Source organism: Trachemys scripta, chromosome 4 (assembly GCF_013100865.1).
Source record: "Trachemys scripta elegans isolate TJP31775 chromosome 4, CAS_Tse_1.0, whole genome shotgun sequence".
Lineage (NCBI taxonomy): Eukaryota > Metazoa > Chordata > Testudines > Emydidae > Trachemys > Trachemys scripta.
This window is the reverse complement of record NC_048301.1, coordinates 87,606,418-87,618,457: the sequence shown is the minus strand read 5'-3', so window position 1 is coordinate 87,618,457 and position 12,040 is coordinate 87,606,418. Positions and strand designations below refer to the sequence as shown.

At 38.9% G+C, this 12,040-nt stretch overlaps 1 protein-coding gene across 2 annotated transcripts in view; it reads left to right on the top strand.

The window, feature by feature from the left end:
- CCDC34 (coiled-coil domain containing 34) overlaps nucleotides 1-11,496 on the top strand; it is a 28,307-nt gene extending 16,811 nt beyond the window's left edge. For both annotated transcript variants that reach the window (XM_034769858.1, XM_034769859.1), the window contains exons 4-6: nucleotides 2,896-3,054; nucleotides 6,125-6,266; nucleotides 10,916-11,496. In XM_034769858.1, the coding sequence (XP_034625749.1) occupies nucleotides 2,896-3,054; nucleotides 6,125-6,266; nucleotides 10,916-11,130 (516 nt within the window). In that variant the 3' untranslated portion in view covers nucleotides 11,131-11,496. The remainder of the gene's footprint in view (nucleotides 1-2,895; nucleotides 3,055-6,124; nucleotides 6,267-10,915) is intronic.
- The last annotated feature ends 544 nt before the right edge of the window (nucleotides 11,497-12,040 follow it).

Genomic DNA, 12,040 nt, shown 5'->3' with positions numbered 1-12,040 from the left:
TAAGGTATTTTTATCTTTTAATACAACTACTTAAGAATAACTGAACTTCCAAATATTGAATGTTTGACTGTACCCAAATAGAATAAGTACTGTTATTACTTTGCAAATCATAAATGTAGCACTTAACATGAGATGTAAATATTTTTATCAATATAGAAATTTTAAAACTGTAATTTATGTATTCTCAAATGCAAGAATCCACATTAATGCAACATTAAGCTACAGCACTTTTACATCTCACCCGAAAGACCAAGCAATATATTGTCCCTTAACACCAGAGATTTTTATAGTGAAAGAAATTAAACAAAATCAGAAAATGTAAATTCAGGTTCTAACAGCAACATTAATTTTGATTGTATCTTGAATATTTTGTGATGGAGTAATGGATTATATTATCAAAAAGCTCTGAATAGAAAACATTATGAATCAGCAAAACAGCTGAGTTAACATTGCTGATAATACCTTAACTCTTTTTTGCATTTTCTGACTTGTAATTTTCTACTCATCAGCTATAATGGTGCAGTTACATAGGGTGGGATTTTGTGTGTTTGAGAGATTTAATTTCTTGCTCTTCTTTTTAAATAGAGGTAGGAAATAATAGTATTTAAATGGTCCCATTTAAGCTTTGAAGTTCTCACTGTATTGGGGTGAAGGAGGTGTCAGTGTTAGTCATTGACTGGATCTTTACACAAGAAAAAGAAACTAATCAAATATAACAGCCTAGAATTAGCAAAATATTATGGAATAATGCAAAAATGGCAGAGATGCTAAAACTGCAGGATTTACATTTTTCTTCTTGCTCATTTTCAATTTTCTCCTATTTCCGTAAACTTTTTTATAGCAGGATATCTTGGAGTCGATCTTGCTCTGTCCTTCAGCAAGACAGTCTCTTTCAGTCAGATTGTCTCAGGAGCAGTATCAGCATCACTCTATACTTGAGCCCCCTTGTGCAGCCACTTAGAGAGAATGATAAGATGATATCATGTATAGGACAGAGCATTGTGGGATTTACTAAAGCTAAAAGCTTAGCAATTAGCTACTGACAACATCAGAAGTGATATTTTAAATAGTTTTTAACTTCTTTGAGCTGGCCTCTGTATAGTCCCACTAGGCTCAATGGTGTGTTTCTGGAACATTTACAAAGCAGTCTCTTTTTGGGGGCAGCATTATTCATGTTTGTAACACTGAACTTTCCAGTCATTATTGTTACATAAGTGAGGTGCAGCCCTAACCACTTCAGATCCTTTCTTACTTCCATAGACAGTGTAATAACTGCAAGCGGTACTCAGGTCTGAATTGGTCAGACTTTATCTCTAGATCTCTGTAGATAGATTTTAATTAATTTCTAATGGTGTTCATTTTTAGTGTTACGATACTTTTTAGGTAGTTTTTGATATTCATCATTTTTGGGTGGAGGGGGGTTTAAGGTGTGTGTGATGCTAGGTTTTATGGGGACTCTGTTATGGTGGTGCTCATCCGGGAGCAGAGGAAGGGATTTAAGAAATACACCTTCTCCCCTGGGATTTTCTGAATTTGACATCCACACCAAATATCTTCCCTCACCCCAGCAGTTTGAACAGACACAATCTGTTCATGAACCTGAATCAAAGGGAACTGTGACAAGAATCTAGCAACACCAAGCATAAACAAGTTATGTATTCCCTCTGTTTCCCGTCATACTGTGTATTTAACTTAGAAACTTTACATTTACATTTAAATACATTGGAGCTAGACTTTGTTGATGCATATTGACTCACAGCAGTACACTTTTAATCAGGTGTTTAATCAGATACTTATGCAACATAAAGCTTTCAGTAATTGATATGCTTTCGTTAGTTAATTTCATGCCATCTTGCGCAGTACTCTTCTGGGATGAGTGAGAGTCAATGTTTATGGCAATAAGATGGGGAAAGTAGATGGCCTAGCCTTGGGGCTAGTGCTTCATGTGTAAAACTGATTGCATGAAGTCAGCCACTGAAGAGTTTGGAGGCTGGTACTTCTTTGTGGCACTTGGCATTCATTTTCAATGGGGGAACCTGTTAAATCTTTGTACCATGGCTCATGGCCTCTTTAGCAAGTAGTTTCCTAATTATTTCTTTATCACCCATTTCCCTTCACTTGTTTCATACATGGATACTTTTAACATTGATCAATCTGATCTTCAGTTTACAGACCAAAGAATGCCCCCCCCCCCTTTCTCCCTCTCTCAAAAACAAAAACCAAAAACATGATCCCTTAGAAGGAATGTAGATTTCTTATCAATTGTCAATCTGGTTCACAAGAAAATTTTGCATATGAAAAATCATGTAGTGTCATGAAATATCAATCTGGTTCTCCTTAGAGTCATGTTTTAAAAAAAGAAATTAGATTTCCATATCAGTTCACACTGTTGGCATTTCAGGTTCAAACAAACCACAAATCTCTGTGGCTCCCAGCCAAAATGGTAAAGTTTAACCTGGGTTCCACCCAAAATCATAGATTTGGGTCTAGGAGATTCACTGATAAAGATGCTACTTCATTAATAACTTAAACAGTTTTAAAGAATTGTGCCATTCTTTGTTTCCCAATGTAATGTTATGTTTGGAATTTGTGTGTCTTATTTGTTTGGTTTTCTTTTATGGTAAACATAAAATATTACAGAGAGTGTTGAAGTTGGATTTCACTTGTATTTTATGCCAACCTTATGCTTTCACACTATTTTATCTCCAAACGGTGATGTCCAGCTGCTTTTCTCAAAATTCTAAACTGTTGCAACAGTGATTTCTCCAGCTTGTACCAATTCTGTTTGGAGTTAATTCTTACACAGTTACTATAATGAAAAGTGGTTAGCTAAGCAGCCAATAATGACCTTTTGAAAATACTGAGAAGACTGTTTATTTGACCTGTTTCATGTAGGAAAGAAAGGAAAAGGAACGAAAGCTCATCAAAAAAATGGCAGAAAAAGCAGCGAGAGATCTAGAGAGAATCCAATTGCAGGAAAAAGCTAAAGGAAAGTATAAAGAATGGCTAAAGAAGAAAAGAGCTGAAGAGTTTGAGAAGAAGAAGAAAGAGGAGGTAGAAATCATTCATCTTCTTTGATATCAGCTTGTCAGGCCCAGCCTGTTATACGTGAAGTGGCCTTGTTTTGATTAAATTAACATCAGTAAAAAATTTTCCACACTATGGAAGCCCTCCTTGTGGTTCCATACTTAAGACTGAGATGAGTTTCAGTTTAAAGCAGGAATTTAACTACTTGAATACATAATAACACTTAGTCTTGGGTACTAAATGAATTTTCTGAGAATTTATAAATAAAGCTGTTAATTAGGTGACTTAAATTTAAAAAATTGGTACTTTTAAGAAACTTTATACCCTGTGTCAGATCACTTTTTATGACCTGAATGATCTTAATAATGCAGCCCCATCCAACTTCCCACATAATTAAAACTCACTGAAATCTTGTGCATGGGCTAAGTTTCAAGACTTTTTTTTAAGGATAAATGGTCATTTTCTTGCCACTCTTTGTAACTGAAAAATTCTCCTTCAGCAGGGCCTGATAAATGTTCTTCTACAGAAAATTCCACAAAGAAATGCCCTCTTTCAAAATGTCTGCAATCGCCTATTGTTCTCACTGGGAGCAATGCAACTGAGCTGTCACTATCTTTATTTAAAAACAACAACAAAACAAACAAAAAAAGGTCCTTTTTTTGAAACGGCCACTATCTCCAGTTGTTCCCAGTAGGAATGAAGTCCAGCTGCCTTCAAGGAAGGTGATGGCACCCTATGCTTTCAGGGAGAACTGGCTCCTTGAGTATGTCTTAACGCTGGCAGAGCTTTGTGGTTCTGTCATTTTTAATCAGGTGCAAAACTGCAGACTGCAAGTACCAGCAAATACACCTCTACCCTGATATAACGCGACCTGACAGAATGCGAATTCGGATATAACGCGGTAAAGCAGCACTCCGGTGGGGCGGGGCTGCACGCTCTGGCAGATCAAAGCAAGTTCAGTATAACACGGTTTCACCTATAACGTGGTAAGATTTTTTTGGCTCCCAAAGACAGCGTTATATCGGGGTAGAGGTGTAGCTATCTAGTCTGATCCACTGATATGCTTTGTATTTTTGGGGGGAGATTTTTACAACTATTTCAGAGCCAAATACTTTTGAAAACTTGAAATATTCCCGTTAATCTTTTAATGATTTGCAGGGTTGACATCAGAGATACTTGAGAAAACTGAGAGCTGATAGCAAAAAGGAGAAAAATAATTTGTTTATAAAAATTTAATTTATACTTAAACAAAAGGCACTTGATTTAATGTGTACCGTGGGTTTTTTATTATAACAAATTTGTAAACTCTCTACCTTCCAAGCAATTTCTTCTAGACCTATTTATGGCAGCAACCTATGAAGCTGTGGGTGAGATTCTTAGCGGCTTAGCACAGAAGCACAGCACAGAACTTGTAGGAAGCCATCTTTGCACCCTCCTAATCCTGGACTTCTCCAGGTATTAGAGAGGACCTTGTAGTAACTTAAATATTGCTGGGGGCTGATCTAAGTTTGGGCCTCTCTTGGCTACAGTACTATCCAGAATATCTGTGGTGCTGTGAGTTGTGCCCTCCTACACTAGGGTTTGTAGAAGGGTCCTGAGAAGGTACCGTATATACTCGTTCATTAGCCCGTTCGTTTATAAGCTGACCCCCCCCCCCCCCCCAAGATGGTTAGGTAAAAATAGCAAAAACTATGACCCTTTTATAGGCCGACCCTATATTTCAGGGGTTGGCAAACTTTGGCTTCTGGCCATCAGGGTAAGCCACTGGTGGGTTGGACCATTTTGTTTACCTGGAGCATCTGCAGGCATGGAGCCCCTCAGTTCCCTGTGGCCACAGTTGGCTGTTCCCAACCAATGGGAGCTGCGGGAAGTGGCTTCCCACAGTTCCCATTGGTTGGGAACAGCGAACTGCGGCCACAGGGAGCTGAGGGGCTCCATGTCTGCAGATGCTCCAGGTAAACAAAATGACAATGTATTAGATAGTCTATTCAATGATTCCATAGAGTTGAAAATCATTAAATTTTGGTGTAGGCCCGTTTATAGGCCGACCCCAGCTCTTTGATGCATCACTTTTTTACCAAAAGTATTCAGCTTATGAATGAGTATATATGGTAGTTTATGGCTTCTACAACACCTGTGTTGGGGGGGGAATCCTCCCCCAGCTGCTTATGGGCTTTTCAGATCTCTTTACGCTGCTCAACCCTTCTACCCAGTGTAAAGGAGTTGAAGGAAGGTAAGGCTCTCACCCTGGATCACTTGGTGGTAAATGTTTCCATTCTTTAAAGTATTAGAGTAAAGACTTGCTCATTGTCTTTGTGGTGGACAAATATAGGCAATCCATTTGCAGTACTGCTATGTTTACTGTTGTATCTTGGTCATCGGTGAATCCAGACTGAATAGTAATTTGATACTAAATCATTTTAAATATCAGAGACTTCTAATTGGATGGGCGTACAAGGCCTAGGTCTCATGTTAAATTATTTTATGCAGCTAAAGGATGGAGCAAATTAGTCTTTCTACCACAATGAGCCTTGCTGGATGGCATATTTTCCCCCTTTGCACTTGCCCACCCCAAATGATATCCATGGGACAATGATTTATTAGCAGCTGTATAGAAATAATAGTGTTTGTGTGAATGTGCATATTCATTCAATGATCAAGTTTATTTTTGGACAACAGTCATATAGTAGACATGTTCCATAGGTTTCACTTGCACAAAAGCTACTTAACATTGGCCATATCATTTGGGAAATTATCATTTTTTTCAGTCTCTGAACCTTAGGGTACTTGCTTGTTGACTGTGCTACGGCAAATGAATACACAATAGATATCTTTCTACACAACAACGATAATTTTATCCTGAATGTGGCTAAGTAGCAAACACTGATGCTGTTCCAAATCATGACAAAATACACATAACTTCATTAGCCTAAAAACTCGAAACTTTATAAAACTGAAGTGATCTGTTACAAGTAGCTGCTGAACATTAGGATAGAAGTTTGGTTGTAGGGAAATGACTTGTAGTAGTAGATAAGAACTTTTGCATATTTTGTACAGAATTCTGTCTCTGGACATTTTATTTTTCTTCACTTTTTAGGAAAAGGAACAAAAAAGGGTAGCTGAATTACAGGAGAAAAAAGAGAAATCAGAGAAGATCTTTAGAGAGTGGCTACAGAATGCCAGAAATAAGCCCCGCCCAGTTTTACACGGTTATGGCTATACGAATGGGAAACTTCCAGGTTTGTACTTATACTAGACACATACTGTGACAGTGTACCCCATAAGGCTTTATGGGGAGGGGGTGCTTATAAATGTATGTATGACATAACTGGAATATGTTTTGTGCTGCCTGTGCCATGTAACATATCTCCGTAAGGGTTATGGTCTACTATATCTATTCATCCTATTTGTACACATATATCATTTTCTACTCGAGGTTAAGAATATGGGCTGTATGCTTGCCTGGTTTCTAAGCAAGCTTTGTGAGGCATTTGGTCAGCTTCTTTAGGAAGGAATTTGCCAGGTTAAGTACCTGATCAGGAGACACTTAGGGAACAATGCATCTTGGAATGCTCCAATCCACATGAGAAGTCTTCCTGGAGACATGCAAGATGCCATGTGGACAATGGCGTCTGCCTGCAAAGACTGAGTCATGCAGGGGCATGTGACTTGCCCAGGTGACTCCAAAACTCCATCTTGGAGCTGGGCTTTGCATAGGAGGGAGGAGGGGGGTCTCCACCCACAAGAGAGAGTCTACTTAAACCTGTGGGAGACCCCTCCAGGTTGTCTTCAGCTGGCTAAAGAAGGAGCCTCTCCACCCCCCCCAGGATACTTGAAGGAGACTGAAACAAAGGACAGTAACTACAGGGGGTGTGAGTGATTGCTGGACCCAGGCTAAAAGGAGCTTAGCCTGTAAAAGGGAGCACTCTGGAACTGGTGAGGAAATTATCTGTATTCAGTTTGATTAGGCATAGATCTGCGCATTTTATTTTATTTTGCTTGGTGACTTACTTTGTTCTGTCTGTTACTACTTTGAACCACTTAAATCCTACTGTCTGTATTTAATAAAATCACTTTTTATTTAGTAATTCACTCAGAGTATGTATTAATACCTGGGGGAGCAAACAGCTGTGCATATCTCTCTATCAGTGTTATAGAGGGCGAACAATTTATGAGTTTGCCCTGCATAAGCTTTATGCAGGGTAAAACGGATTTATCTGGGTTTAGACCCCATTGGGAGTTGGGCATCTGAGTGCTAAAGACAAGCACACTACTGCGAGCTGTTTTCAGGTAAACTTGCAGCTTTGGGACAAGTGATTCAGACCCTGGGTCTGTGTCTGGAGCCAGACGGGAGTGTCTGGCTCAGCAAGACAGGGTGCGGGAGTCCTGAGCTGGCAGGGAAAACAGAAGCAGGGGTAGTCTTTGCACATTGGGTGGCAGCTCCCAAGGGGGTTTCTGTGATCCAACCCGTCACACATACTATGATGTCTATTTAAATATTGTGGCAATCTCAGGCTTCATGATGTCTTTTTTTCCAGTTTATTTAAATTTAATTTGACATTCTCAGCCTGAATCTAATATTGTCACATTAGTGAGTAGATAACAGATACAGTATGTTACAGATATACTGCAAATATAATACCTTTTCGCACTATAAGGGCTGTATTGAAATATGTATTTTATACCCATTCAGTATTAGGCAACAAGCATCTTGTGGGTGGTTTTTAATTTTTTATTTTAATTTTTGGGTTTTTTACTCTGCATTTTCATCCACTTTGGACAGTGAAATTCAGTGATGTCATGAGAGACGGAGAAAGGAGAAGAGGGTGGGACACAGGTATAATTAGGGATAATGGGATGAAAATCAGAAATGGAAAGTTTGAGGCTTATTATTGAGAAAACCTTCCTGATGGTACCCCTTTGTGCCCACTTCATGGTCCCTAAATGGACTATGAGGCATAGAGTGGCATCACCACAGTCCAGCATGCTCTGCTGGGCAAATATCCTATGTCAGGAGTAGGCAAGCTATGGCAGGTGTGCCAAAGGCGGCACGCAAGCTGATTTTCAGTGGCACTCACTCTGCCCAGGTCCTGGCCACCAGTCCGGGGGGCTCTGCATTTTAATTTAATTTTACATTTAAAAAACCTTATTTACTTTACATACAACAATAGTTTAGTGTTATATTATGAACTTATAGAAAGAGACCTTCTAAAAATGTTAAAATGTATTACTGGCAAGCGAAACCTTAAATTAGAGTGAATAAATGAAGACTCGGCACACCACTTCTGAAAGGCTGCCGACCCCTGTCCTATGTGGACACACTCACAAAGTTAATGTTGCAAAAAGCAGCTTAATGTTCTCACTGCATATGCGGTCTTCTCAGAGAAGGGTGTTTTGTGGAGGTAATGGAGCCAGTGGGAGTATCACTCCTAAAGGATCCTTCAATATCTTCATTAACGACTTAGATATTGGCATAGAAAGTACACTTATTAAGTTTGCGAATGATACCAAACTGGGAGGGATTGCAACTGCTTTGGAGAACAGGGTCATAATTCAAAATGATCTGGACAAATTGGAGAAATGGTCTGAGTTAAACAGGATGAACTTTAATAAAGACAAATGCAAAGGCTCCACTTAGGAAGAAAAAATCAGTTTCACACATAAAGACTGAGAAGAGACTGTCTAGGAAGGAGTACGGCAGAAAGGGATCTAGGGATTATAATGGACCACAAGCTAAATATGAGTCAACAGTGTGATGCGATTGCAAAAAAAAAAAAAAGCAAACATGATTCTGGGATCAGGGCCGGCTCCAGGGTTTTGGCCACCGCAAGCAGCCAAAACAGAACAAAAAAGCCGCGATCTGCGGCGGCAATTTGGCGGGAGGTCCTTCGCTCCCAGGCGGAGTGAAGAACTGTCCGCCGAATTGCTGCCGAATACCTGGACCGTGCCACCCCTCTCCGGAGCGGCCGCCCCAAGCACCTGCTTGACAAGCTGGTGCCTGGAGCCGGCCCTGTCTGGGATGTATTAACAGGTGTGTTGTGAGCAAGACACGAGAAGTCATTCTTCTGCTCTACTTTGCTCTGGTTATGCCTCAGCTGGAGTATTGTGTCCAGTTCTGGGCACTACATTTCAAGAAAGATGTGGAGAAATTGGAGAGGGTCCAGAGAAGAGCAGCAAGAATGATTAAAGGTCTTGAGAATATGACCTATGAAGGAAGGCTGAAAGAATTGGGTTTGTTTAGTTTGGAAAAGAGAAGACTGAGAGGGGACATGATAGCAGTTTTCAGGTATCTAAAAGGGTGTCATGAGGAGGAGGGAGAAAACTTGTTCACCTTAGCCTCTAAGGATAGAACAAGAAGCAATGGGCTTAAACTGCAGCAAGGGAGGTCTAGGTTGGACATTAGGAAAAAGTTCCTACCTGTCAGGGTGGTTAAACACTGGAATAAATTGCCTAGGGAGGTTGTGGAATCTCCATCTCTGGAGATATGTAAGAGTAGGTTAGATAAATGTCCATCAGGGATGGTCTAGACAGTATTTGGTCCTGCCATGTGGGCAGGGGACTGGACTCGATGACCTCTCAAGGTCCCTTCCAGTCCTAGAATCTATGAATCTATAAGGAGGCCTGGCAGAACCCTGGCAGGACATCCCCATGCAGAGCCAGCCCTCCTTTCCACATGGATCTCCGGACTTGGAGCCATGCTCTTGTCCTCCTCCACAGCCCTGTTCTTCATTCTCTTCCTGCTCTGAGGGAAGTCTAAGAGGAATGTCCATGATAATCACAACATGGAGTTTCCTGGGCCTCTGTCTTCAGTTTCTGTGGGGTTGCGGGGGCTGGAGGAAGGACAAAATGGAAAACTGTTACAAATGGGCATGTTGTATTATAAATGTGAGGCCTTAACTGATATTGAATATATACTTCCTTTTTTTATTTAATTTTTTGCATTTTTCCTTAAATTATAAATCACTGATATTATATTAATTTAAAACCTAAAATATTTTTTGACAGGGAGACTACCAATCTCCAAGATCTGAACACAAAACAGCTCTCACACCAGACACACAATCAGTTGCTCTTTTGGCTAGGTCTGATTATAGATGATAATACATACTGCTTTCAAGCTTTGTGTTGGAACCTCATAACTTGCTGACAGCTGCCATCCCTTGTCTAAGTGATTTATTAAAAATAATTCTATACCCAGTTTAGTTCACACAAAAGAACATGTTCCAGACTTTGTTTTGACCACCCTGGTGAAGTATGTGTTGAAATTTCATTACAGACAAAGTGGCTTGCCATTGCAAGGGTAATACATTCCTGCTGTCATGGTTTAGGCTTCATGGTTTGGCACATAGATCATTAATTGCAGATAGTGAATGTTTTTTCCCTTGTTTGAAGAAGGGTAACAATTAAGCAAAGATTGGAATAGAAACGTGAATTCCAGAGACAAGGCTGTGGGAAACAACACTTACAAATTAAGTTTGAAAATAATACCAAATGGTAACTTCCTAACCGTTACGTGCTCCTTTAATGTTTGCCTTGACAAGCATTGTTCTTGTTACACAGTATTTGACATATTTATATTGCTGATCTTTAAAAATACAAATGGGGGATGTACTTACTGGGTGAATACAGAGGTGGATGACTTATAGCCATTAGTAGAGACTGATAAATTGTTCTAAACTGTTACATACCATGTCCCATAAAAGATCTTAAAGCTATTCTAAATTATACTGTTTATAATCAAGTTATTTAATTTAGCCCAAGAAAGAATTGCTAGTCAGGAAATACCCCAGGTTAATCCAAAAATGATCTGGTACACTTCAATTTTTTATTGTGTTTTCAGTATAAATATTTCTTTTCTCTAATTGTGTGTGTTTTCTAAATATTTTAGGATACTCCAAAGGAAATTCATATCCAGCTCCAGCCTATTGTAACCCTATTCCCTGGAAACCAATTCATGTGCCACCGTCTAAGGAAGATAAGAATGTTACAGTGAAAAAAAATAAGAGACCTATATCCAGTCAGTCATATAGGTCCTCAGCTATGGTAATCCATAAACCCAAGAACAATCTTTGTATTGGATCATTGCACAGAAAACAAAGATAGTATAGGAAGCAAAATAACTTTTTTTTTTATTAGCTTGATTTAACTAAGTTTTAAAGTACAAAAGTTATATCTTGGTTAAGTGTTTCCTTAAATGTTAAAAAATACAGTGTTGAAAGACAACATTTTATCAGCTTTTAACAGTTGTGATCATTTTAATGTTAGCTAAGGAATATCTTTTCCAAAGACTTTTTAACTGTTATTTTAACACTTAGAAAATTATCTTTTAAAAATATGTGAACCAGTCTTTTTAGTCACTTAAGTGACCTTTATGTTTGTTTTTTAAAAATTTTATATGTAGCCAGTTATATTGCAACCACTCCTTGATATCAATAAAACATTAGTGATTAGTTTTTGTGATTCTTCAAAGGGGTGTGATTTTTTTTTTTAATGTGTTTTCGGTGGTTAGTTGGGCTATTATGCTCATTGTTTTAAACATGCCAGGTGCAGCAAATTTTGACAGTTTTTGGGGGGGGGGGCAGGTAGGCACGGGGGCGGGGGAATGGAATGAAACTTCATTTCCCAGACTCAAAAACTTTATGCTCCAGTAAGAAATATACCAGTACTTATTTACAAAATAAACAGTAAGTATTACAAAACCAACATGGGACCCATTACACAAATTCAGTGTTGTGTTAACCAGAAAATGTATTATATAAGTTATACTTATCTAGAATCTTTGGTTGATTGCCAAAAATAAAATGATTGTGCTACCCCAACATAATAATTCTGCTCTTTTAAAATAAAATTATTCTTTGTGGATAGTAATTGTAGGAATAGTAGTCAACTTCAGCTTCTTTCTAGCTGATGGAGGGAAAGAGAGCTTTACGTGAAACTTTTATTTGGAGAACACACACGTTTTAGTAGTTTACAATGGACTGAGAGGTCTTGGGGTTTTTTTGCCTTTTAAAGA